Here is a 27,840-nt window from a genome sequence, read left to right on the forward strand (position 1 = left end):
CCTCGAGCACCCACAATCCACTCCCATCAGTACTGTAGGCCTCGAGCACCCACAATCCACTCCCATCAGTACTGTAGGCCTCGAGCACCCACAATCCACTCCCATCAGTACTGTAGGCCTCGAGCACCCACAATCCACTCCCATCAGTACTGTAGGCCTCGAGCACCCACAATCCACTCCCATCAGTACAGTAGGCCTCGAGCACCCACAATCCACTCGAGCACCCACAATCCACTCCTATCAGTACTGTAGGCCTCGAGCACCCACAATCCACTCCCATCAGTACTGTAGGCCTCGAGCACCCACAATCCACTCCCATCAGTACTGTAGGCCTCGAGCACCCACAATCCACTCCCATCTACTGTAGGCCTGCTATAAGAAAAGGAAAGGCTGGGTGGCTTCTATGGGGGACAGTTGCGAAGGAAGGTGATGCCACTACGTGTGTGTGTGTGCAATACTAGCTGAAACTAACTACGCTGCATCAGCAGTGGGCAGTGCAAACATACTGATACTGTGCAGTGCAGCACACTTGGGATGGCAGACCATCTGCTTGAATACCAATCTAGTAAAGTGCAAAATAGACAAAGGAAGAAGCTTACTCTAGGCCTCATTTGTGAGGCCCTTGCTGTACCCTTAATGCCCTTTCATCTGTTGTTCAACTCTTCCGTTTCTGCATAGTAGGATATACTTACCCCCTATAAGGTATGTTTGAGTGTTTCCACCCTAATGATTAAGGATAGGATTGGGGGGGGGGTTGATCTGATCTGAGCTGATCGTAGATCAGTGGGTAACTTTTATCCGGAGCTGCCTTCCCCATAATTATAATTAACATGGTCAGCTTATTGTCCCTGTGATGCCTTTAATTAATGAATCAAGTTTTCCTCCTAATCTTCTGTAGCTTATCAGCCCTACGATGCAACAGCCTGACCAGCTGGCAGTCTGATGCAAGCACTTTGCTTTAGTGTGGGTGGATGGATACATATTTTGAAAACATCAGCAGTTCAGTATCCGTACAAGACCAATACATCTTTGTTGAGGAATATGAATTGTGTGTTAACTATTCTCACTTTGGCTCTGAGAGTTGTTACACAAACCCAGGTACTCATAGCAACCCCTGCCCACATCTCTGGTAGAAGCTGAAGTCAACCTGTTTGAGACCAAGTGCCCTTTCACCTCTTCCCCCCCCCCTTCCAGCACCACCCCCCTTCTTCATCACTCCACTGTCCTGTCGTTCTTGGCTGAGGGCTTGAGATGGCTTACCAGGGCCTTTTTAATCTCTTCTTAATGACATCATCTTCAGAACCCATCTCCCTCTAGGCTCCATCTACTCTCCTCTATGGCTCTGGAAGCAGGGATGAAAGAGGGAGGGAGGGGAGCGGATAAGGGAAGGTGATTGACTGAGCTCAGTGGAAGAGGAGGAGTGTAAGCAACCCTTTTGTAGGATCACACCCTCACACACTCGCACACACAGAGGTGGGTAGGCATGGCGTCTGGGACGTCGATGGAGGACAGTCCCATGGAGGAATTGGTGGACCAGGGGTTGGGGATGGAGGAGATGGGACTGAGGAGGCCCTCTCTTAGGGAGACCTACCACCATGACTCCCTGCTGGCTCCAGACACAGACTTCATGACCGGTACTGTATGTGTGGGGGATGGCAGGGTGGGGTACAATTCATATAGGTAAAGTGATGAAAGGGAAGATTCCTCTGAACATACATCATTTTTTGGGGGGAGGGGGCAATTCCAATCGCTACAAAGTGTCACTTTACCTCTAGTATTTGGGGGCCTGATTGTGTGATGGGGGTGTATTGGTGTCTGTCAGAGGGTCTGTGTGGGTATGCAAGGAGGGTGGTGAATTTGGGATATGAATAGACACATGTTCATTCTGCCATTCTCAAAGCACACCACCTTGGAAAGGAGAATACCAAATTACTGCCCTCTACATCAACATAATTGCTATAGGCCTATGGTTGGGGTTGTTTCTATGTTGTGTAGTATGGTTCTATTACATAATCCTGTTAGCTTGAGCGCATGTGTTTGTGTGTGTGCTGTGGGTATGTGTGCTTGTAGGCTGCGGGTGTGTGTAGGCTGCGCATATGCATATGTGTGTGTGTGTAGGCTGCGCATATGCATGTGTTGTAGGCTGCGCGTGTGTGTGTGTGTGTGTGTGTGTGTGTGTGTGTAGGCTGCGCGTATATATATATGTGTGTGTGTGTGTGTAGGCTGCGCGTATATATATATATATATATATATATATATATATATATATATATATATATATGTATATGTGTGTGTGTAGGCTGCGCGTATGTGTGTGTAGGCTGCGCGTATGTGTGTGTGTAGGCTGCGCGTATGTGTGTGTGTGTGTGTGTGTGTGTGTGTGTGTGTAGGCTGCGGATGTGTGTGTGTGTGTGTGTGTAGGCTGCGGATGTGTGTGTGTGTGTAGGCTGCGGGTATGTGTGTGTATGTGTGTAGGCTGCGCGTATGTGTGTGTGTGTGTAGGCTGCGCGTATGCGTGTGTGTGTGTGTGTAGGCTGCGCGTATGTGTGTGTGTGTGTGTGTGTGTGTGTGTGTGTGTGTGTGTGTGTGTGTGTGTGTGTGTGTGTGTGTGTGTGTGCTGCGCGTGTGTGTGTGTAGGCTGCGCGTGTGTGTGTGTAGGCTGCGCGTGTGTGTGTGTGTGTGTAGGCTGCGCGTATGTGTGTGTGTGTGTAGGCTGCGCGTATGTGTGTGTGTGTGTGTGTGTGTGTGTGTGTGTGTGTAGGCTGCGCGTATGTGTGTGTGTGTGTGTGTGTGTGTGTGTGTGTGTGTGTGTGTGTGTGTGTGTGTGTGTAGGCTGCGCGTATATATATATATATGTGTGTGTAGGCTGCGCATAATATATATATATATATATATATATATATATATATATATATATATAGATGTGTGTGTGTAGGCTGCGCGTATGTGTGTGTAGGCTGCGCGTATGTGTGTGTAGGCTGCACGTATGTGTGTGTAGGCTGCGCGTATGTGTGTGTAGGCTGCGCGTATGTGTGTGTAGGCTGCGCGTATGTGTGTGTGTGTGTGTAGGCTGCGCGTATGTGTGTGTGTGTAGGCTGCGCGTATGTGTGTGTGTGTAGGCTGCGCGTATGTGTGTGTAGGCTGCGCGTATGTGTGTGTGTGTAGGCTGCGCGTATGTGTGTGTGTAGGCTGTGTGTGTGTGTGTAGGCTGCGCGTATGTGTGTGTGTGTAGGCTGCGCGTATGTGTGTGTGTGTGTAGGCTGCGTGTGTGTGTGTGTGTGTGTGTGTGTGTGTAGGCTGCGCGTGTGTGTGTGTGTGTGTAGGCTGTGTGTGTGTGTGTGTGTGTGTGTGTGTGTGTGTGTGTAGGCTGTGTGTGTGTGTAGGCTGTGTGTGTGTGTAGGCTGCGGGTATGTGTGTGTGTGTGTGTAGGCTGCGGGTATGTGTGTGTGTGTGTGTGTAGGCTGCGGGTATGTGTGTGTGTGTGTGTGTAGGCTGCGGGTATGTGTGTGTGTGTGTGTGTAGGCTGCGGGTATGTATGTATGTATGTATGTATGTATGTATGTATGTATGTATGTATGTATGTAGGCTGCGCGTATGTGTGTAGGCTGCGCGTATGTGTGTAGGCTGCGCGTATGTGTGTAGGCTGCGCGTATGTGTGTAGGCTGCGCGTATGTGTGTGTGTGTAGGCTGCGTGTATGTGTGTGTGTGTGTGTGTAGGCTGCGGGTATGTGTGTGTGTGTGTGTGTAGGCTGCGGGTATGTGTGTGTGTAGGCTGCGCGTATGTGTGTGTGTGTGTGTGTGTGTGTGTGTGTGTGTGTGTGTGTGTGTGTGTGTAGGCTGCGTGTATGTGTGTGTGTAGGCTGCGGATGTGTGTGTGTGTAGGCTGCGGGTATGTGTGTGTGTGTGTAGGCTGCGGGTATGTGTGTGTGTGTGTGTGTAGGCTGCGGGTATGTGTGTGTAGGCTGCGGGTATGTGTGTGTGTGTAGGCTGCGTGTGTGTGTGTGTGTAGGCTGCGCGTATGTGTGTGTAGGCTGCGCGTATGTGTGTGTGTGTGTGTGTGTGTGTGTGTGTGTGTGTGTGTGTGTGTGTGTGTGTGTGTGGGCTGCGCGTATATATATATATATATATGTGTGTGTAGGCTGCGCGTATGTGTGTGTGTAGGCTGCGCGTGTGTGTGTGTAGGCTGCGCGTATGTGTGTGTAGGCTGCGTGTGTGTGTGTGTAGGCTGCGCGTGTGTAGGCTGCGCGTGTGTGTGTGTGTGTAGGCTGCGGGTATGTGTGTGTGTGTGTGTAGGCTGCGGGTATGTGTGTGTAGGCTGCGGGTATGTGTGTGTGTGTAGGCTGCGTGTGTGTGTGTGTGTAGGCTGCGCGTATGTGTGTGTGTGTGTGTGTGTAGGCTGCGCTGTGTGTGTGTGTGTGTGTGTGTGTGTGTGTGTGTGTGTGTGTGTGTGTGTGTGTGTGTGTGTGTGTGTGTGTGTGTAGGCTGCGTGTATATATATATATGTGTGTGTAGGCTGCGCGTATGTGTGTGTAGGCTGCGCGTATGTGTGTGTAGGCTGCGCGTATGTGTGTGTAGGCTGCGCGTATGTGTGTGTAGGCTGCGCGTATGTGTGTGTAGGCTGCGCGTATGTGTGTGTAGGCTGCGCGTATGTGTGTGTAGGCTGCGTGTATGTGTGTGTGTGTGTAGGCTGCGCGTATGTGTGTGTGTGTAGGCTGCGCGTATGTGTGTGTGTGTAGGCTGCGCGTATGTGTGTGTGTGTCGGCTGCGAGTATGTGTGTGTGTGTGTGTGTAGGCTGTGTGTGTGTGTGTAGGCTGTGTGTGTGTGTGTAGGCTGTGTGTGTGTGTGTGTAGGCTGCGGGTATGTGTGTGTGTGTGTGTAGGCTGCGGGTATGTGTGTGTGTGTGTGTGTGTGTGTGTGTAGGCTGCGGGTATGTGTGTGTGTGTGTGTAGGCTGCGGGTATGTATGTATGTATGTATGTATGTATGTATGTATGTATGTATGTATGTATGTATGTATGTATGTATGTATGTATGTATGTGTGTAGGCTGCGCGTATGTGTGTAGGCTGCGCGTATGTGTGTAGGCTGCGCGTATGTGTGTAGGCTGCGCGTATGTGTGGTATGTGTGTGTGTGTAGGCTGCGCGTATGTGTATGTGTGTGTGTGTGTGTGTGTGTGTGTGTAGGCTGCGGGTATGTGTGTGTGTGTGTGTGTGTAGGCTGCGGGTATGTGTGTGTGTAGGCTGCGCGTATGTGTGTGGGTGTAAGCTGCGCGTGTGTGCGTGTGTGTGTGTGTGTGTGTGTGTGTGTGTGTGTGTGTGTGTGTGTGTGTGTGTGTGTAGGCTGCGTGTATGTGTGTGTGTGTGTGTAGGCTGCGGATGTGTGTGTGTGTGTGTGTAGGCTGCGGGTATGTGTGTGTGTGTGTGTGTGTGTGTAGGCTACGGGCGTGCGTGTGTGTGTGTGTGTGTGTGTGTGTGTGTGTAGTGTGTGTGTGTGTGTGTGTGTGTGTGTGTGTGTGTGTGTGTGTGTGTGTGTGTGTGTGTGTGTGTGTGTGTGTGTGTGTGTGGGTGTGTGGGCTGCGCGTCTGTAGGCAGGCTGCGCGCGTGTGTGGGCTGCGCGTGTGTGGGCTGCGCGCGCGCGTGTGGGCTGCGCGCGCGTGTGGGCTGCGCGTGTTTGTGTAGGCTGCGCATGTGTGTAGGCTGCGCCCATGTGTGTAGGCTGCGTGTGTGTGTGTGTGTGTGTGTGTGTAGGCTGCGGGTATGTATGTGTGTGTGTAGGCTGCGGGTATGTGTGTGTGAAGGCTGCGCGTATGTGTGTGTGTAGGCTGCGCGTATGTGTGTAGGCTGCATGCGTGTGTGTAGGCTGCATGCGTGTGTGTAGGCTGCGGGTGTGTGTGTGTGTATGTGTAGGCTGCGGGTATGTATGTGTGTGTGTGTGTAGGCTGCGGGTATGTGTGTGTGTAGGCTACGGGTATGTGTGTGTGTAGGCTGCGCGTATGTGTGTGTGTAGGCTGCGCGTATGTGTGTGTGTGTAGGCTGCGCGTATGTGTGTGTGTAGGCTGCGCGTATGTGTGTGTGTAGGCTGCGCGTATGTGTGTGTGTAGGCTGCGCGTATGTGTGTGTGTAGGCTGCGCGTATGTGGGCTGCGCGTATGTGTGTGTGTAGGCTGCGCGTATGTGTGTGTGTAGGCTGCGCGTATGTGTGTGTAGGCTGCGCGTGTGTGTGTGTAGGCTGCGCGTGTGTGTGTGTAGGCTGCGCGCGTGTGCGTGTGTGTAGGCTGCGCGCGCGCGCGCGTGTGTGTAGGCTGCGTGCGCGTGCGTGTGTGTAGGCTGCGCGCGCGTGTGTGTGTAGGCTGCGCGCGTGTGTGTGTAGGCTACGGGCGTGTGTGTGTAGGCTACGGGCGTGCGTGTGTGTGTGTGTGTGTGTGTGTGTGTAGGCTGCGGGCGTGTGTGTGTGTGTGTGTGTGTGTGTGTGTGTGTGTGTGTGTGTGTGTGTGTGTGTGTGTGTGTGTGTGTGTGTGTGTGTGTGTGTGTGTGTGTCTAGGCTGCGCGTGTGTGTGTGTCTAGGCTGCGCGTGTGTGTGCAGGCTGTGCGTGTGTGTGTGTGTGTGTAGGCTGCGCGTGTGTGTGTGCAGGCTGTGTGTGTGTGTGTGTGTGTGTGTGTGTGTGTGTGTAGGCTGAGCGTATGTGTGTGTGTAGGCTGCACGCGTGTGTGTGTGTGTGTAGGCTGCGCGCGCGTGTGTGTAGGCTGCGTGTATGTATGTATGTATGTGTGTGTGTAGGCTGCGCGTATGTGTGTGTAGGCTGCGCGTGTGTGTGTGTAGGCTGCGCGTGTGTGTGTGTAGGCTGCGCGTATGTGTGTGTGTAGGCTGCGCGTGTGTGTGTGTGTGTGTGTGTGTGTGTGTGTGTAGGCTGCGGGCATGTTTGTGTGTGTAGGCTGCGGGCATGTGTGTGTGTGTAGGCTGCGGGCATGTGTGTGTGTGTGTGTGTGTAGGCTGCGGGCATGTGTGTGTGTGTAGGCTGCAGGCATGTGTGTGTGTGTGTGTGTGTGTGTGTGTGTGGGCTGCGGGCATGTGTGTGTGTGTGTATGTGTGTGTAGGCTGCGGGTGTGTGTGTGTGTAGGCTGCGGGCATGTGTGTGGCGCGCACGCAGCGTGTGTGTGTAGGCTGCGCATGAGCTGTGGGTGTGTGAAGGCTGGGTTTGGGGTTTGTATAGTTGAGTTAGTGCAGCAATAGAGATTTGAGCTGGGTGCTACTAATTCCCTTTTCCAGGGCTGGGATTACAGGCTATTCTAATCCCAATCCCACATTAGGTTTCTGGAGGTGGCACAGGCCTGATGTCACAGCCAAAAACAGGAAGAGAAACACTAAGTCAGAGAGTACACTGGGTCACAATGCCAAATATAGCAGACACTTATCTGCATATATGGCTAGACTATGCCTAAAATAACCTGTATTCGCTAAATGCTATGGTATATCCTCACATATTCACTCTCCTAAATAAATGAGATGTGTTGACACTTGGCATAGTTTGTCAGTCCCTGCTGGTGTATTAGCATGTGTTGTGTGTCACGTTCAGGCTCCATTAGTCAGTGGCCTGTACTATTGTAAATAAAAGACTGGAAGAGTGGATGATCAATGAGCTGGACAAGCTTCTTACAGGACAATACAAGGCCATGCAACCTGTCTCTCGCTCTCTGTTCTTACTTTACATCTCTATTTGTGTCTAACTCTCTCTCTGTTCTTACTTTACATCTCTATTTGTGTCTAACTCTCTCTCTGTTCTTACTTTACATCTCTATTTGTGTCCAACTCTCTCTCTGTTCTTACTTTACATCTCTATTTGTGTGTAACTCTCTCTCTGTTCTTACTTTACATCTCTATTTGTGTCTAACTCTCTCTCCCTCTCTCTCCATCTGTATTATTTTCTCTCTCTTTCTGTCTCTCTCGCTCTTCCTCTCCTCTTGCTGTCTCTCTCTCTTCCTCTCCTCCTCTCTCTCTCTTCCTCTCATCCTCTTTCTCTCTCTCTCTCTCTCTCTCTCTCTCTCTCTCTCTCTCTCTCTCTCTCTCTCTCTCTCTCTCTCTCTCTCTCCCTCATCCTCTCATCCTCTCATCCTCTCATCCTCTTTCTCTCTCTCTCTCTCTCTCTCTCTCTCTCTCTCTCTCTCTCTCTCTCTCTCTCTCTCTTCCTCTCATCCTCTTTCTCTCTCTCTCTCTCTCTCTCTCTCTCTTCCTCTCATCCTCTTTCTGTCTCTCTCTTCTTCTCATCCTCTTTCTGTCTCTCTTCCTCTCCTCTTTCTGTCTCTCTCTCGCTCTTCCTCTCCTCCTCTCTCTTTCTGTCCACCTCTCCCTCTATCACTTCCTCTTTCTGTCTGTCAGACTGACAGAAGGTTAATCAGGGTGGTGGTGGGGTTTCTCGTGCCAAAGAGGCTCAGTCTGAGGGATTATCATTGTGCTATTGTATAACACACACAGACACACACACACACCAAACCCCTCACTTTAGGCCGAATTGGAGAGGATAGGAGTGTATAGGCATGATCAAACACTAACACACACCTCTACACACACACACACACATGCAATCTCAGATCAAGGCTTGAAGCAATGTTGTAAACATCAGCATGCCCCACAACAGCAGACACTACCCAGAGAGAGAGGGAGCGTGATAAAGGAGAGACCGAGAGAAAAAACCCTGAATAATGTTTCATAACCTCACCATGGACTCAAAGTCTTTATGACCTGGATGTGATGTTGTTACAGAGGAAAACAGGACAGGAAGAGAGGAGAGAACAGTTGTTGTGATATACATTTTGTGATCTTGGTGTGAGGCTGGTTGGAGCGGAGAGGAAGGGAGAAGAGCTCCGTGTTCTACTGTGTGACAGAACTGGAACAGAGGAGATGAGAACACCAGCCAGTGGAACACACAGAGAGAGAGAGAGAGAGAGAGCTGGCAATCACTAGGATGGAGGAAGATATTGTCTGTCAGACAGTGGAACACAAAGAGAGAGAGAGAGAGAGAGAGAGCTGGCAATCACTAGGATGGAGGAAGATATTGTCTGTCAGACAGTGGAACACAAAAGAGAGAGAGAGAGAGCTGGCAATCACTAGGATGGAGGAAGATATTGTCTGTCAGACAGTGGAACACAAAAGAGAGAGAGAGAGAGCTGGCAATCACTAGGATGGAGGAAGATATTGTCTGTCAGACAGTGGAACACAAAGAAAGAAAGAGAGAGAGAGAGAGAGAGAGAGAGAGAGAGCTGGCAATCACTAGGATGGAGGAAGATATTGTCTGTCAGACAGTGGAACACAAAGAAAGAAAGAGAGAGAGAGAGAGAGAGAGAGAGAGCTGGCAATCACTAGGATGGAGGAAGATATTGTCTGTCAGACAGTGGAACACAGAGAAAGAGAGAGAGAGAGAGAGAGAGAGAGAGAGAGAGAGAGAGAGAGAGAGAGAGAGAGAGCTGGCAATCACTAGGGGGGAGGAAGATATTGTCTGTCAGACAGTGAGAGAGAGAGAGAGAGAGAGAGAGAGAGAGAGAGAGAGAGAGAGAGAGAGAGAGAGAGAGAGAGAGAGAGAGAGAGAGAGAGAGAGAGAGAGAGAGAGAGAGCTGGCAATCACTAGGATGGAGGAAGATATTGTCTGTCAGACAGTGGAACACAGAGAAAGAAAGAGAGAGAGAGAGAGAGAGAGAGAGAGAGCGCTGGCAATCACTAGGATGGAGGAAGATATTGTCTGTCAGAGAGAGAGAGAGAGAGAGAGAGAGAGAGAGAGAGAGAGAGAGAGAGAGAGAGAGAGAGAGAGAGAGAGAGAGAGAGAGAGAGAGAGAGAGAGAGAGAGAGAGAGAGAGAGAGAGAGAGAGAGCTGGCAATCACTAGGATGGAGGAAGATATTGTCTGTCAGACAGTGGAACACAAAGAAAGAAAGAGAGAGAGAGAGAGAGAGAGAGAGAGAGAGAGCTGGCAATCACTAGGATGGAGGAAGATATTGTCTGTCAGACAGTGGAACACAGAGAGAGAGAGAGAGAGAGAGAGAGAGCTGGCAATCACTAGGATGGAGGAAGATATTGTCTGTCAGACAGTGGAACACAAAGAAAGAAAGAAAGAAAGAAAGAGAGAGAGAGAGAGAGAGAGAGAGAGAGAGAGAGAGAGAGAGAGAGAGAGAGAGAGAGAGAGAGAGAGAGAGAGAGAGAGAGAGAGAGAGAGAGAGAGAGATGGCAATCACTAGGATGGAGGAAGATATTGTCTGAGAGAGAGAGAGAGAGAGAGAGAGAGAGAGAGAGAGAGAGAGAGAGAGAGAGAGAGAGAGAGAGAGAGAGCTGGCAATCACTAGGATGGAGGAAGATATTGTCTGTCAGACAGTGGAACACAAAGAGAGAGAGAGAGAGAGAGAGAGAGAGAGAGAGAGAGAGAGAGAGAGAGAGAGAGAGAGAGAGAGAGAGAGAGAGAGAGAGAGAGAGAGAGAGAGAGAGAGAGAGAGAGAGAGAGAGAGAGCTGGCAATCACTAGGATGGAGGAAGATATTGTCTGTCAGGCAGTGGAACACAGAGAGAGAGAGAGAGAGAGAGAGAGAGAGAGAGAGAGAGAGAGAGAGAGAGAGAGAGAGAGAGAGAGAGAGAGAGAGAGAGAGAGAGAGAGAGAGAGAGAGCTGGCAATCACTAGGATGGAGGAAGATATTGTCTGTCAGACAGTGGAACACAAAGAAAGAGAGAGAGAGAGAGAGAGAGAGAGAGAGAGAGAGAGAGAGAGAGAGAGAGAGAGAGAGAGAGAGAGAGAGCGCACTCACTAGGGGGGAGGAAGATATTGTGTGTCAGACAGAGAAACACAAAGAGAGAGAGAGAGAGAGAGAGAGAGAGAGAGAGAGAGAGAGAGAGCTGGCAATCACTAGGATGGAGGAAGATATTGTCTGTCAGACAGTGGAACACAAAGAAAGAAAGAGAGAGAGAGAGAAAGAGAGAGAGAGAGAGAGAGCTGGCAATCACTAGCATGGAGGAAGATATTGTCTGTCAGACAGTGGAACACAGAGAGAGAGAGAGAGAGAGAGAGAGAGAGCTGGCAATCACTAGGATGGAGGAAGATATTGTCTGTCAGACAGTGGAACACAAAGAGAGAGAGAGAGAGAGAGAGAGAGAGAGAGAGAGAGAGAGAGAGAGAGAGAGAGAGAGAGAGAGAGAGAGAGAGAGAGAGAGAGAGAGAGAGATGGCAATCACTAGGATGGAGAGAGAGAGAGAGAGAGAGAGAGAGAGAGAGAGAGAGAGAGAGAGAGAGAGAGAGAGAGAGAGAGAGAGAGAGAGAGAGAGAGAGAGAGAGAGAGAGAGAGAGAGAGGCAATCACTAGGATGGAGGAAGATATTGTCTGTCAGGCAGTGGAACAGTGAGAGAGGAACAGAGAGAGAGAGAGAGAAGAAAGAGAGAGAGAGAGAGAGAGAGAGAGAGAGAGAGAGAGAGAGAGAGAGAGAGAGAGAGAGAGAGAGAGAGAGAGAGGCAATCACTAGGATGGAGGAAGATATTGTCTGTCAGGCAGTGGAACACAGAGAGAGAGAGAGAGAGAGAGAGAGAGAGAGAGAGAGAGAGAGAGAGAGAGAGAGCTGGCAATCACTAGGATGGAGGAAGATATTGTCTGTCAGGCAGTGGAACACAGAGAGAGAGAGAGAGAGAGAGAGAGAGAGAGAGAGAGAGAGAGAGAGAGAGAGAGAGAGAGAGAGAGAGAGAGAGAGAGAGAGAGAGAGAGAGAGAGAGAGAGAGAGAGAGAGAGAGAGAGAGAGAGAGAGAGAGAGAGAGCTGGCAATCACTAGGATGGAGGAAGATATTGTCTGTCAGACAGTGGAACACAAAGAAAGAAAGAGAGAGAGAGAAAGAAAGAGAGAGAGAGAGAGAGCTGGCAATCACTAGGATGGAGGAAGATATTGTCTGTCAGACAGTGGAACACAGAGAGAGAGAGAGAGAGAGAGAGAGCTGGCAATCACTAGGATGGAGGAAGATATTGTCTGTCAGACAGTGGAACACAAAGAGAGAGAGAGAGAGAGAGAGAGAGAGAGAGAGAGAGAGAGAGAGAGAGAGAGAGAGAGAGAGAGAGAGAGAGAGAGAGAGAGAGAGAGAGAGAGAGAGAGAGAGAGAGAGAGATGGCAATCACTAGGATGGAGGAAGATATTGTCTGAGAGAGAGAGAGAGAGAGAGAGAGAGAGAGAGAGAGAGAGAGAGAGAGAGAGAGAGAGAGAGAGAGAGAGAGAGAGAGAGAGAGAGAGAGAGAGAGAGAGAGAGAGAGAGAGAGAGAGAGAGAGAGAGAGAGAGAGAGAGAGAGAGAGAGAGAGAGAGAGAGATGGCAATCACTAGGATGGAGGAAGATATTGAGAGAGAGAGAGAGAGAGAGAGAGAGAGAGAGAGAGAGAGAGAGAGAGAGAGAGAGAGAGAGAGCTGGCAATCACTAGGATGGAGGAAGATATTGTCTGTCAGACAGTGGAACACAAAAGAAAGAGAGAGAGAGACAAACATTTTTTATATATATACAAAATGATGCAATTTTTTATGAGTGTTCCTCCTATTGATGTAATTTATAGAGAATTGTCTCTTGGCTTTTATCCGAGTCATGTGTGTCTGTTGTCTGTGACGTGTATTATAGTGCATGTGCTATTGTTTGTTTCAGCTTTTATGTCTACAATATTTATGTTACTGTGTAAGGTGTCTGTGTGATATGTGAAGAATTATGTTTGAGTCTGTGACTGGCCAGTCTGATGAATCTGTGTGAATATTCAGTCTGTTTGAGTCTGTGACTCTGTTCAGTCTTCTGTAATGAATCTGTGACTCTATTCAGAGTCTATTTGAGTCTATATCAATCACCTGGAAGCATAAGTAACTGTGTGCGTGTGTGTGTGTGTGTGTTAACATGGTATTGAATTGACCAATGGCCAGTGGTTTTAGCTCAGTGGACTAAGACAGTGTTAGTGGCGCTGGTTGGGTACAAATGGCTTTAGCTGTCTATGTTACCGTAGCTTGGTGGCATGCGGGGTGGACATAGTGGACCATCTGACGTACCTGGAGCAGTGGCTTTAGCTCAGTGGGCTAACTCTGTGTGTGGTTGTGCTCCCCAGATGACCGCAGCTCTGCAGCGAGCGGGATAGATGTAGCAGACCATCTGACGTACCTGGAGCAGTGGCTTTAGCTCAGTGGGCTAACTCTGTGTGTGGTTGTGCTCCCCAGATTACCACAGCTCTGCAGCGAGCGGGATAGATGTAGCAGACCATCTGACGTACCTGGAGCAGTGGCTTTAGCTCAGTGGGCTAACTCTGTGTGTGGTTGTGCTCCCCAGATTACCACAGCTCTGCAGCGAGCGGGATAGATGTAGCAGACCATCTGACGTACCTGGAGCAGTGGCTTTATCTCAGTGGGCTAACTCTGTGTGTGGTTGTGCTCCCCAGATGACCACAGCTCTGCAGCGAGCGGGATAGATGTAGCAGACCATCTGACGTACCTGGAGCAGTGGCTTTAGCTCAGTGGGCTAACTCTGTGTGTGGTTGTGCTCCCCAGATGACCACAGCTCTGCAGCGAGCGGGATAGATGTAGCAGACCATCTGACGTACCTGGAGCAGTGGCTTTAGCTCAGTGGGCTAACTCTGTGTGTGGTTGTGCTCCCCAGATGACCACAGCTCTGCAGCGAGCGGGATAGATGTAGCAGACCGCCTGACATACCTGGAGCAGCGGATGCAGATGCAGGATGATGAGATCCAGCTTCTGAAGATGGCCCTGGCAGACGTCCTCAAGAGACTCAACATCTCAGAGGAACACCAGGCCACCAACGCCAAGAAAGGACCTGCTGAGAAAGGTACACACACATAGTGGGGTCCGAAATGATTGACATCCTCGATAAAGATGAGCAATAATGACTGTATAAAATAAATCATTCAAATAATGAGCTATATTGTCTGCAAAAATAATTTGGGAAATGATATTATTTTATATTAATGCAATTGCTCAGAGAAAGAGATTATGTTTAACAAGTAATCTTTTTTTCCCCTCAAAATGGTAGGAGTCAAAATGATTGACACCCCTAAGGATTCTTTATAAAAAAAAGTAGTCAAAAGTTTAGTATTTGAGGCCTCCCGGGTGGCGCAGTAGTTAATTGCGCTGTACCACCAGAGACCCTGGGTGCGACCGGGAGGTCCGTGGGGCAACGCACAATTGGCCTACTGTCGTCCGGGTTAGGGAGGGTTTGGCCAGTGGGGATATTCTTGTCTCATCGCGCACCAGCGACCCCTGTGGCGGGCCGGGCGCAGTGCACGCTAACCAAGGTTCCAGGTGCACAGTGTTTCCTCCGAGACATTGGTGTGGCTGGCTTCCGGGTTGGATGCTCGTTGTGTTAAGAAGCAGTGCGGCTTGGTTGGGTTGTGTATCGGAGGACGCATGACTTTCAACCTTCGTCTCTCCCGAGCCCGTACGGGAGTTGTAGCGATGAGACAAGATAGTAGCTACTACAACAATTGGGGAGAAAAAGGGGTAAAAAAAATAAAAATAATTAAGTTTAGTATTTGGTCCCATATTCCTAGCAAGCAATGACTACATCAAGCTTGTGACTCTACAAACTTGGCGAATGTATTTGCAGTTTGTTTTGGTTGTGTTTGAGATTATTTTGTGCCCAATTAGTAAATCATGTATTGTGTCATTTTGGAGTCACTTTTACTATAAATCTGAATAGAATGTGTTTCTGAAGAATACCATGATTACTGGTCATCCTTAATGAATCGTGAATAAGGATGAGTGAGAAAGTTACAGAGCGTCAAAGATCATGCCCCCAAGACATGCTAACATTTCACCATTACCAGTAACAGAGGAGGTTAGCATGTCTTGGGAGTATGATATTTGACACATTAATGTAGAAGTGTTTAGAAAGATATTCTAGTCTTATTTACAATCGTCTGAGACCAGCCACCCGGACAGCTGAGTATTTCTGTTTGTAACAAAGCCATATTGTGGGAAAAACAAATTCTGATTGGCTAGGCCTGGCTCCCCAATGGATGGCCCCTGCCTGATCATGTGAAATCCATAGACTAGGGCCTAACAAATGTATTTAAATTGACTGACTTCCTTATATGAACTGTAACTCAGTAAAATCGTTTTAATTGTTGAATGTTGTGTTTATATTTTTGTACATGCTACATGGTTGGGCATACTGCCAAATTCTCTAAAACAGCATTGGAGGTCGCTTATATTAGAGAAATTAACATAAAATGATCTTGCGAATGCTCTGGTGGACCTTCCTGCAGTCAGCAAGCCAGTTGCACGCTCCCTCAAAACTTGAGAAATCTGTGGCATTGTGTTATGTGACAAAACTGCACATTTTGGAGTGGCCTTTTATTGTCCACAGCACAAGGTGCACCTGTATAGTGATCATGCTGTTTAATCAGCTTCTTGATATGCCACACCTGTCAGGTGGATGGATTATATTGGCAAAGGATAAATGCTCACTAACAGGGATGTAACCAAATTTCTGCACCAAATTTGGGAAAATAAGCTTTTTGTGCATATGTAACATTTTGGGATCTTTTTTTTCAGTTCATGAAACATGGGACCAACACTTTACATGTTGCATTTATATTTTTGTTCAGTGTATACAGGGCCATCGGAAATTATTCAGACTCCTTGACTTTTTCCACATTTTGTTAGGTTACAGCCTTATTCTAAAATGTATCAAATATGTTTTGCCCTCAACAATCTACACACAATACCCCATTATGACAAAGCAAAAACAGGTTTTTAGACATTTTTGCTCATTTATTTAAAATAAAAAACAGAAAGATCACATTTACATAACTATTCAGACACTTTACTCAGTACTTTCTTGAAACACTTTTTGCAGCAATTACAGCCTCGAGTCTTCTTGGGTATGACAGTACAAGCTTGGCAAGGCTGTATTTGGGGAGTTTCTCCCATTCTTCTCTGTAGATCCTCTCAAGCTCTGTCAGGTTAGATGAGGAGCGTCTCTGCACAGCTATTTTCAGGTCTCTCCAGAGATGTTTGATCGGGTTCAAGTCCGGGCTCTGGCTGGGCCACTCAAGGACATTCAGAGACTCCTGCGTTGTTTTGGCTGTGTGCTTAGTTGTTGTCCTTCGCCCCAGTCTGAGGTCCTGAGTGCTCTAGAGCAGGTTTTCATCAAGGATCTCTCTCTACTTTATTCAGTTCATCTTTCCCTCGATCCTGACTAGTCTCCCAGTCCCCGCCACTGAAAAACATCCCCACAGCATGATGCTGCCACTATGCTTCACCGTAGGGATGGTGCCAGCTTTCCTCCGGACATGACGCTTGGCATTTAGGCCAAAGAGTTCAATCTTGGTTTCATCAGACCAGAGAATCTTTGTATTATTCTGTATGTAACTCTGTGACACTCCATACAGTCTCTATGGGGGTGCCACAGGGTTCAATTCTCGGGCCGACTCTTCTCTGTATACATCAATAATGTCGCTCTTGCTGCTGGTGATTCTCTGATCCACCTCTACGCAGACGACACCATTCTGTATACTTCTGGCCCTTCTTTGGACACTGTGTTAACTAACCTCCAGACAAGCTTCAATGCCATACAACTCTCCTTCCGTGGGGGTCTCAATTTAGTGTTGACTTAAAATACACATGGTGCAATTTTGACATTTGTTTGTTCAACAGTAGTCACTCAGTCAGCCCATGTCAGCAATTATTTTTAACGTTTGATTGGTAAGTTAGTCTAGCGGCCAGCTATGTAAACTTTTAGTAAAACCGACTGAATTGGGGCCCATTGATCATCAGTTATCATATTAAAAACTGCAAACATTTTCTTCCACCTTATGGCAATATGTGTAGAATTGCAAGAAATTAGCTGTAAAACAGCACATTTTTATTTCCTTCCCATAGCAAAAATAAGTAGAATTGCATGAAATTTGTTATAAAATTGCAACATTCTCTCTCCACCCCAAGGCAAAATGTGTAGAATTTCAGGAAATTAACTTTAAAACTCAAATGTTTTGTTCACAAGTTGGGCATGGTGTGGGTACGCAGACCCACTGCGGCCCCCCATGATGAGCTGTGTTTTTTTGTGGCCCCCACCCCTATCAGTTGCCCATCTCTGGCTTCGGTTGCTACGAGTGTACTGATATAAGTAGGACACGTGACAACTTTGAGAAAAACACTTTATACCCAAGTTGTGCACACACGAATCTGACCTCTCATTGGACAAAACATATTCAACGGATCGCTGCCCGCACCTGTCCGCCCGCCTAGCATCACTACTCTGGATGGTTCAGATTTAGAATATGTGGACAACTACAAATATCTAGGTGTCTGGTAAGACTGCAAACTCTCCTTCCTCCTTCATATTAAGCATCTCCAATCCAAAATTAAATCTATAATCAACTTCCTATTTCGCAACAAAGCATCCTTCACTCATGCTGCCAAACATACCCCCGTAAAACTGACTATTCTACCGATCCTTGACTTCGGCGATGTCATTTACAAAATAGCCTCCAACACTCTACTCAGCAAATTGGATGCAGTCTATCACAGTGCCATCCATTTCGTCACCAAAGCCCCATATACTACCCACCACTGCGACCTGTATGCTCTCGTTGGCTGGCGCTTGCTTCATACTCGTTGCCAAACCCACTGGCTCCAGGTCATCTACAAGTCTCTGCTAGGTAATGCCCCGCCTTATCTCAGCTCACTGGTCACCATAGCAGCACCCACCCGTAGCATGCGCTCCAGCAGGTATATCTCACTTGTCACCCCCAAAGCCAATTCTTCCTTTGGCCGCCTTTGCTTCCAGTTCTCTGCTGCCAATGACTGGAACGAACTGCAAAAATCACTGAAGCTGGGGACTCATATCTCCCTCACTAACTTTAAGCACCAGCTGTCAGAGCAGCTCACAGATAACTGCACCTGTACATAGCCCATCTGTAAATAACCCATCCAACTACCTCATCCCCATACTGAATTTATTTATTTATCTTTCTCCTTTGCACACCAGTATCTCTACTTGCACATTAATCTTCTGCACATCTACCATTCCATTGTTTAATTGCTATTTTGTAATTACTTCGCCACCATGGCCTATTTATTGCCTTACCTCCCTTATCCTACCTCATTTGCACACACTGTATATAGATTTTTTTCTACTGTATTATTGACTGTATGTTTGTTTATTCCATGTATAACTCTGTGTTGTTGTATGTGTGTCATGTCCTGACCATAGAAAACCTGTATTTTCTATGATAGAGTAGGTCAGGGCGTGACTAGGGGTTTTTGATCTAGTTTATATTTTCTATGTGGGGTTCTAGGTTTGATGTTGGTGATTTGTATGATTCCCAATTAGAGGCAGCTGGTTATCGTTGTCTCTAATTGGGGATCATACTTAAGTAGCATTTTTTTCCACCTGTGGGTTATGGACCAAGCAGCGTGCATCCTGGTCTTTGGAGGAGCGTCTTTGGAGGAGTGTGCATCCTGGTCTTTGGTAATGGCATCCTGGTCTTTGGAGGAGATCAGGGAGAGAACGTCCTGGACTTGGGACGACATAATGGCAGGAGACAAGAGCCTGCCATGGAAGCAGGCGGAAGGAGCGAAGGAGGGACAGTGACGAAGTCGGGGAAGAAGGCCACAGAAATCCAAATAAAACATATTTGGGGGGCTCATGGAGCAGTCGGCGGAGCCGAGGAGTGAACCAGAGCCAGTCTGGGAGAAGAGGGAGAATTTGGAGGAGAGCGAAATGGGAGAGTTGTTGAGTTGGTGGAGGATGCACAGATTTTGCCCAAAGGAACGTGTTGTCAGTTTGGTGCCACCTGAGTCAGCTCCCCGTACTCATCCTGAGAAGTGTGTTAAAGTTCCGGAACAATTGATGCCGGCTATACGCACCAGGTCTCCAGTGCACCTTCCCAACCCAGTACGTCCTGTGCCAACTCCTCGTACTCAACGCGTGAAGAGTGTCATCGTTCCGATACAGCATTGATGCTGGCCGTACGCACCAGGTCTCCAGTACGTCTCCACAGTCCAGTTCGTCCTGTTCCTGCTCCTCGCACTCTCCCTCAAGTGCGCTTTCCCAGTCAGGTGCGTCCTGTTCCTGCTCCTCGCGCTTGCCCTGAGGTGCGTGTCACCAGCCCGGTACCACCAGTACCGGCCCCACGCACCAGGCTTCCTGCGATGATCCCCTGTCCGGAGCTTCCGGCGACATTCCACGATCCGGAACCGCCGACGACGGTCCACGGTCCGGAACCTCCGACGTTCCACGGTCCGGAACCTCCGACGACGGTCCTAGGTCCGGAACTTCAAAGTCCATGGCTGGATCCGCAGGATGAGCGGGTACTTCACCCTGCACCAGAGCCGCAACCACCACTAGACACCCACCCTAACCCTCCCTTTTTGTTTCAGGTTTTGCGGTCGGAATCCGAACCTTTGGGGGGGTACTGTCACGTCCTGACCATAGATAACCTGTATTTTCTATGGTAGAGTAGGTCAGGGTGTGACTAGGGGTTTTGTTCTAGTTTATATTTTCTAAGTGGGGTTCTAGGTTTGATTTTCTACCTCTGTGATCTGTATGATTCCCAATTAGAGGCAGCTGATTATCGTTGTCTCTAATTGGGGATCATACTTAAGTAGCATTTTTTCCACCTGTGGGTTATGGGATATTGTTTGTGTTAGTGTGTTTGAGCACTATGTTGTCACAGGTCTTTGTAAGTCTTGTTATTTTGTTTCCAGTTTCACTTTGTAATTTAAAGATGTGGAACTATACTCACGCTGCGCCTTGGTCCGATCATTATTATGAACAACGTGACACTGTGTGGAACTGCTTTGCTTTATCTTGGCCAGGTTGCAGTTGTAAATGAGAACTGGTTCTCATCTAGCCTACCTGGTTAAATAAAGGTGAAATAAAAAATATAAAAATAGTATGATACTGTATGTTACATTGTTAGGTTACATTATGAATGGAATAGGGGTCACACAATAGCATATGAATTAGAGGAAGTACAGTATCATGCGTCTTACCCAGTTGTACAATAGCACAAATTGGATGATGTAACCTACATAGATCTTGGAGGATGTATAGTATTATGCGTCTTTCTCTGAGACCGAGTTGCTTGTTTCATCATAACAGCAAAGGAGAATTATGGGGAGAATTAGATCGAATCCCTGAGCTAACAAGGTAAAAATCTGTCGTTCTGCCCCTGAACAAGGCAACTAACCCACTGTTCCTAGGTTGTCATTGTAAATAAGAATTTGTTCTTAACTGACTTGCCTAGTTAAATAAAGGTTAATTAAAAAAATTAAGACAACGGTTAGGTGAATTTACGTGAAAGGTTAAGTGAATTAGTTTTGGTTTAGAATAAGGGTTAGCTAAAATGCTACAGTTGTCCCCAACGCGACTCGAACACACAACCTTTGTATTGATAGACCGTCGTTGATTACACCCGCCCATCCTTCACGACCAACCACCCTACTTTTGTTTCTGTCTAAAGTAACAAAATCATTAGTACATCAGTATCCTACGTCTTGGAGGTGCTCAGAAATGTGTATAGTATGTTTTGTATACCTCTGAGGCAATGCTACATACACACACACACACACACACCCTCCTCACCCACATTTCCCCTATGCACCAGCAGCTAGGCCTGTGTCTCTTGCCCAGCCATCCAGACCATCAATGAACAGCCTTACCTCTCTGAAGAAAAGCTCCACAAGCTCTACAATGCCCTCTACCTCCACCGCACGGAACTACAGCCCCTTACCAGGAGCATCAGCCAAGAGGTACAGTACACAATCACGAACAGTCACCTGCAAACACAGAGAGGTACAGTATGATTACTAAACCTCCTCTGTTACTCTAGCTAGATACATTTCAACAAATTAATTATACACTTGCTGTTGTCCCACTCTCTCTAATGTCCCCCCCCCCTTCTCCCTCAGTGGTGTGAAGAGTTCAGCAGGCAGTCTGAAGGACTGTACCTCTAAGACTCGGCCAGGCCCCCGACCTGTCCCCTCAGGCTCAACAGCAGCCCCCGGCAGTAAGAAAGGCGATAGGTAGGTTAGTAGGCATATACTGCACAGGAACTTAGACGTCTGTGTCAGTAAGAGGGAAGGGGTGTTTAAATGTGTTCTGAACATAGCCACAGAAAGTAAGGGTGATGAAGGGGCTGTAGCATGCCCTGAAACATCACATTTTTGTTGGGATTTCTCACAACAGTAGTGCACTGTTTATAAGTCCTGCATTAGCGGCAGCCCCATGCCCAAACATCTTCCCGTGGCTACAACTGTTCTGTACTGAGTCTATAAGGCTCTTACGTAGTTTCAAATACATCCCCAGAGCAGGAGTCACAACTCTGGTCCTTGAATGTCTGCTGGTTTCCATCCTTGTTCGTCAATCTGGTTTATATCTGTGTCTGGGTAACCTGGTGTAAAAACTAAAAGCATCAGAACTGTGGCCCTCGTGGACTGGAGTTGTCCATCCTTGTTCTAGACGAGCGTGAGATTGAGAATAGATGTGATTGAGAATCATTTCCATGCTTGTCTGATGGGGCCTAACTTCTCCTTCCTCACTCTCTGCTTGCAGCAAAACCAAGGAGCCTGCAGCCAGTGTAGGTAAGACAATGATTTAATGTCTACTGTCCACTAGCAGGGAGCAGCACTAAGATGGACAACAGGGCTTGGGTAGAGTAATGGCCAGGTTTAATACAAAAATAATAGTAATGATTTAACCTTTATTTAAGGCTAATGAAATGGGAAACCAGCTGTTGGTTAGATTGATCCTACTGAAACATACCATTGATAAATGGCAGTGGTGGAAAAAGTACCCAAATGTCATACTTGAGTAAAAGTAAAGATACCTTAATAGAAAATGACAAAGTCATTACTATGTAAAAGTGAAAGTCACCCAGTAAAATATTACTTGAGTAAAAGTATTTGGTTTTAAATATACTTAAGTATCAAAAGTAAATGTAATTGCTAATATATACATAAGTATTAAAAGTAAAAAAGAATTTCAAATTCTTTATATTAAGTAAACCAGACAGCACAATTTTCTTGTTTTTTTATTTACGTATAGCCAGGGGAACACTCCAACAGTCAGATATAATTTACAAATGAAGCATTTGTGTTTAGTGAGTCCGCCAGATCAGAGGCAGTAGGGATGACCAGGGATGTTCTCTTGATAAGTGCATGAATTGGATCACTTTCCTCTCCTGCTAAGCATTGAAAATGTAATGTACTTTTGGGTGTCAGGGGAAATGTATGGAGAAAAAGTAAATTATTTTCTTTAGGAATGTAGTGAAGTAAAAGTTGACAAAAAATAAATATATAAATAGTAAAGTACAGATACCCCCAAAAACGACTTAACTAGTACTTTAAAGTACTTTTACTTAAGTAATTTACACCACTGACAAATGGTTAGAGTGGCTCCTATAACTCCACCTCGAGTGACCTGCTCTCTGTTTCTGTGTTTGTTTTCTACAGGGTCGAGGCGTGTGACGCACTGTAAAGGTAGGCCTCAGTCCAACCTCCTGGAATAACATTCTTAACCTCAACTGGATATGTCTTAGTCTAGCTCTCCTAGTAATGGCTTGAATGGAGTCAATGGAATGGTATCAAGCATATGGTTTCCATGGTGTTGATACCATTCCATTGACTTCATTCCAGCCATTACTTTGAGCCGTCCTCCCTCAGCGGCCTCCACTGAGTTCTACATACTATGACTGTTTTCTCCACCACCTGTTACTGATCCCATGCATTATCTATCTCAGAAGAGACAACGTCTGTCAAGTTTGTCAAGTTTATGGAATAATATCTACTAAAAGCTCAAATCTAATCTGTGGCAAATACATCTTCTGGTTTCTAAAGTACAAGTAAGCACTGTATTTGAACACTTGTTTTATCCTTGTCTCTCATTTTCTCACCGTGTATCATCATGACTTCTCTTCCCATTCCCTCTCCACGACACATCCACACCTTTTCCTCCCACCTCAACACTTCAACCCTTGACCACCTCCTCACACCCCAACACTTCACCAACTCAACCCCTCACCATCTGCTCACACTAACATACCTCACTTCATCCCCTACTTTCACCCTCAACCTTTACCCCTCATTTCACCTCTTCACTTAGTGACTATGCAGATCTATCTGAGCCCCCAAACAAAAAGGACTGGGTCTTCTGAAGTGGCCAAATCAGCCCCCACGGTCCCCAACTCCAGACCAACCAGAACCCCCACCTCCCCTCAGACCAAAGGAGTCCCCCCGACCTCCGACCGGACCAAGCCCAAGACACGCAAAACACACCCTGCCTTCACCCTCCCCCTGCAGAAAAGCACCAATCAGAATACGTATTCTCCTCTGGACACGTTCAATTACAAAAGCCCCCTCAAATCACCAAGCCATTACTTCCAAATCTGTTACTAGGCAATAGAGTAGGCTATGAGGATGTAGAAGTTGCTCCTAAACACAGGTCTAGGGTCAGATATTGTTCTAATAATGGTTAGGGTTGGGTAATCTAATCCTAGATCTGTAGTTAAGGGCAATTTATATTTGGGCTATTACAAGTGTAGGCCTGTAAGAGAAATCGGTTTTCCAGATGTTTGAAAATGTATAGCAGTGAGGTATTTACTGTAGAAGTGGAGGTTGTCTTTAGTAATGTTTGAGATGGACTGATAGTTACACAGTTTGGGTTTTGAGGTTTTTGTTTGGCCAGAAAAGAGAATAGTGAGTTTATTTGATTGTTTTGTTGAATTTCCTAGCACCATCAGTGACCATAGTCCTCTTCACTCTGTTCTGTCATTTCTTACATATTTATGTCAACTTGAAGCCTCTATTTTTTTCTGCTGTTTCTTTCTGTCTTAATGTCTCATTTATGTTTTACATTTTAGTAATTTAGCAGACACTCATATCCAGTTTAGTTTATTTTGTAGCTTTATGTCAGTAAAATATGGATGTATGAGTTTTCATTGAAATCTCCCTGACTTTGAGGGGGATGTACAGTATGAGTGAATTCTCTTATTCGATGTCTGTGTGTATCTCCGTCTCTGTTGACAGCCATTAATAAACATTTCAGTGATCACCTGCTTCGACTACTTTTTCTTTCTCCTTTCTCTTACAACACAAATCTTAAAAGTAATTTAGCAGACACTCTTATCCAGAGCGACTAACGGGAGAAATTAGGGTTTAGTGCCTTGCTCAAGGGCACATTGTCAGATTTTTAACCTAGTCGGCTCAGGGATTCAAACCAGTGACCTTTCGGTTACTGGCCCAACACTCTTAACCGTTAGGCTACCTGGCGCCCCCTATGGCCTGCTGTAATAATAACAATGTAATAACAAATGATTACAAGATATGTCCATATCTTATCTTGTTTAGAGTTCTACTGTGTGAGTGAATGTGTGTGTGTTTAGTACATAGTATCATAGTTCTGTTAGAAACCTCTATGGGGATGCATAGTGGGGCAGAAATCTCTGCCGTCGGCTCACAGAAACTGTAGGCCTCAGCGTACGTGAGCGTCAGAAGGCTAGATGTATGCTATCCAACTCTGTGACAACATGACATTGGGTCGGCTAGTTTCAGTAGTTATCGAAATAGTGTATGCACCCCCTTGAACTTAGTGTGTTGTCTTCACACTTGCAACATGGGGTTCAAGTGGGTAAGACATGCTCTCTGCTGGCCAGAAGATAATTGGGCCTCTGTTTCCTTTCCCAGATACTTTAAAGCCCCCATGCAATCTTTGTAATTTTATTTTTAAATCTTTACTGTATGTCTAATAAAACAACTTAATTTCCCTGAGCCTCCTTGGCCCTTGAAACGCTCGGTCTGATAGTATAGGCATTACAAAACAAAATAGAAAATATTTATATGCACAAACCTGATTGGCTGATAGGATGGTCTAGAGCCCACCCCTTTTCCCAGATGAACTGTCATTGGCCTGTTATAAACAGATCACATTGCGAATGTCATGATGTGGGCCAAAAGTTCCCTTCCACCTGAACAGGCTGTAATTCCAGACTCTTAAAACAAAAAAGGCATTATCATAATTTTCACAATTTCTTTGTTATTTCGACCTCATAGTGTGAAAACACAATTTAAGAAAAAAACAATTTAATTGGAATGCCCCTTTAAGTTGGCTCAACTTCAAGGATATTTCTTCTTTAATGGTATCTGAAGAATATGTGGCTTGAAAATCAAGACTAGACAGTGGAAAGTCTGTGACCACACCCACATCTTAGTTGGGTACAGATCATTCACACCTGCCATCTTGCAGGCTATGTTAAATGATTCTGTCGATGTCCCATTGATGTTATGTCCTTGGCCCTATACTTTGTCTGCATGCAGGTCAGAAGATCTTAGTCGTGTAAAATAAAGGTTACATTAATAAATAAAATAAAAATAGGTTTCAGGTGTCCTAACCCAAAACCTAGCCTACAAAAGTGCAATAACTTTTGACCTTACAATCCCATCTGTTTACCTGCCGAGGGGAACCTGCAAACCGCTGACCATCACACCTGTAGTGTAGCCAACTACGATGGGTTCAACAAGGATGGATATCACATGGACATCCAATTCCTCTCATCATGGATTTAAGTAGGCCTACTACTGTCTTTCATTAAGTGATAGACATGTTACAATATTACCTGTTGGTGTTGTCAGGGTCACAGGCTTAGTGGTCACACTTCAAAAAAGAAACCTGATTTTGAACCCGACGACCATTGAATAGCGTTGGTTTGGAGTGGAAACAGAAGGGTGGTATAGACATAGCCTACAGGAGCTACACCCCCCCCATATCCCTCCCTTCCATTCTCCCTCCCGCACGTCCACTCTCCGTGTGCTGGACGAAGGGAAGATGGAACCCCAGAAGCCGCTGTCAGCCGCACAGACCGGTCTCTCGCCAGGACAGTTCTCCGTAGCGTTCTGAAATGGCACCGAATACACTGGCAGGACCTCGAGAGGGACTGGTTAGAGATTCACTGTAAAAGAGACTAAAACTGTGGCATCGTTTTGTGGCATTTACCCCACCCTGTCGCCTTTCTAGCATCTGCCTTGCTCTGTATATCGCCGGCAGGCTTCGTAGCATTGGCGTAGCCTAGGCTACAGCTAGATAATACATATTATAATATTAACATCGACTATATTCTGGACTGAGAGAATCGTCCAGAAAGGGTGACATATTGAATACAGGTCATTCTTCATTTATCATTACGGTGGAGAGAAGAAGATGAGGTAAGCAAAGCATGCTCTGGCTTTTTGACACAGCCCGTCCGCGTTATTAATGCACAATGAACGACACACACACAGACAGACTGCCGCTGCTACTACTGCAAGGCTGGATGAGATTCGAGGACGGATTGTAAGGGATCGAGTCGGATAAACCGAAAATATCAAATTCATAGTATGACATTTTATTCGTGCTGTCGAGGACGCACTTAGCAAATATGCCGCTCTTAAAGCCAGGCTTTTATTACAGTCAAATTTTGTTTTTAGGATGACTGGCGACTCTACCTTTATTTGAGCCTATGAGGTGGGGCTGTGAATTCTCCATGTGAACAGGGGAAAAGGAATCCGCTTCACTGTCAAAAAGCAACGAGCATGGTCATAGACACAGGGGAGAAAGCATTGATTAAACACACAAGCAGTAAACGTCTCAACCCAGCTCTTGCTCGTGCTCCCATACAATCTCTGTGATGTGTCACCAACACCGAGGGAGTAGTCTGCAGATGGATCTGTTGTCATAGAAACCAGACTACACGTGCGTCATGTGTAACATGGTTATAAGTGGTGGCTATAACATAGAAATATAATTCAATCCATTCTAATTCTATTATGGGTTATAAATGGTTCCAGAATGCCATGAAATTGGAATTTTGATTCTATGGTTTTGATTCTATTGGCCTTTTTGGATTGTAGTGCACACATTAACTCATAACTCATAGGATTTCTCATCACCAAAAATAACCTACAAATGTAATTTTATCAGGCCATCAGATTCTGCATCATGCTCAGGTGAACACACACACACACACACACACGACACACTGGTCTGTGATCAGTGTTTACTTCCAATAGAGGGAATGCTTTCCCCTCTATATCTTGTGTTGATTGTGGTCTCTGTTTGGTGACCAGCAGCTCCTACTGGAACTTGACCATGTTCCAGTACTTTCTCACTGAGCCAGTTCCAGTATTATCTCACTGACCCAGTTCCAGTATTATCTCACTGACCCAGTTCCAGTATTATCTCACTGACCCAGTTCCAGTATTATCTCACTGACCCAGTTCCAGTATTATCTCACTGACCCAGTTCCAGTATTATCTCACTGAGCTAGTTCCAGTATTATCTCACTGAGCCAGTTCCAGTATTATCTCACTGAGCTAGTTCCAGTACTTTCTCACTGAGCCAGTTCCAGTACTTTCTCACTGAGCCAGTTCCAGTACTTTCTCACTGAGCCAGTTCCAGTACTTTCTCACTGAGCTAGTTCCAGTATTGTCTCACTGAGCTAGTTCCAGTACTTTCTCACTGAGCCAGTTCCAGTACTTTCTCACTGAGCCAGTTCCAGTACTTTCTCACTGAGCTAGTTCCAGTATTATCTCACTGAGCCAGTTCCAGTATTATCTCACTGAGCCAGTTCCAGTACTTCCTCACTGAGCTAGTTCCAGTACTTTCTCACTGAGCTAGTTCCAGTACTTTCTCACTGAGCTAGTTCCAGTATTATCTCACTGAGCCAGTTCCAGTATTATCTCACTGAGCCAGTTCCAGTATTATCTCACTGAGCCAGTTCCAGTATTATCTCACTGAGCCAGTTCCAGTATTATCTCACTGAGCCAGTTCCAGTATTATCTCACTGAGCCGGTTCCAGTATTATCTCACTGAGCCGGTTC

The 27,840-nt window shown here is 46.6% G+C and overlaps 2 protein-coding genes across 2 annotated transcripts in view; both read left to right on the forward strand.

Annotated features, from left to right (window-relative positions):
- The first annotated feature begins 1,476 nt into the window (after positions 1-1,476).
- LOC118380389 (echinoderm microtubule-associated protein-like 1) lies at positions 1,477-24,038 on the forward strand. The gene is made up of 7 exons (XM_052524732.1): positions 1,477-1,634; positions 13,625-13,810; positions 20,601-20,742; positions 20,902-21,015; positions 21,545-21,573; positions 22,444-22,470; positions 23,093-24,038. Exons 1-7 carry the CDS (start codon positions 1,484-1,486, stop codon positions 23,383-23,385), a joined length of 942 nt encoding a protein of 313 aa, XP_052380692.1. The 5' UTR covers positions 1,477-1,483; the 3' UTR covers positions 23,386-24,038.
- Positions 24,039-25,801: 1,763 nt separating this feature from the next.
- Positions 25,802-27,840, forward strand: part of LOC118387068 (ena/VASP-like protein) — a 225,124-nt gene continuing 223,085 nt past the window's right edge. Inside the window, exon 1 of the mRNA XM_052523970.1 lies at positions 25,802-26,187. Coding sequence (XP_052379930.1) covers positions 26,183-26,187 — 5 coding nt within the window. The 5' untranslated portion in view covers positions 25,802-26,182. The remainder of the gene's footprint in view (positions 26,188-27,840) is intronic.

The sequence above is a fragment of the Oncorhynchus keta genome, chromosome 8 (genome assembly GCF_023373465.1).
Source record: "Oncorhynchus keta strain PuntledgeMale-10-30-2019 chromosome 8, Oket_V2, whole genome shotgun sequence".
NCBI classification, from domain to species: domain Eukaryota; kingdom Metazoa; phylum Chordata; class Actinopteri; order Salmoniformes; family Salmonidae; genus Oncorhynchus; species Oncorhynchus keta.

Excerpts from the sequence above, each read along its gene's own strand:
- LOC118380389 (XM_052524732.1), top strand. The coding sequence starts at position 1,484 with ATGGCGTCTGGGACGTCGATGGAGGACAGTCCCATGGAGGAATTGGTG. Across the intron at positions 13,811-20,600 it reads GAAAGGACCTGCTGAGAAAG|CTAGGCCTGTGTCTCTTGCC; the intron begins GTACACACACAT and ends ATGCACCAGCAG. Across the intron at positions 21,574-22,443 it reads GGAGCCTGCAGCCAGTGTAG|GGTCGAGGCGTGTGACGCAC; the intron begins GTAAGACAATGA and ends TGTTTTCTACAG.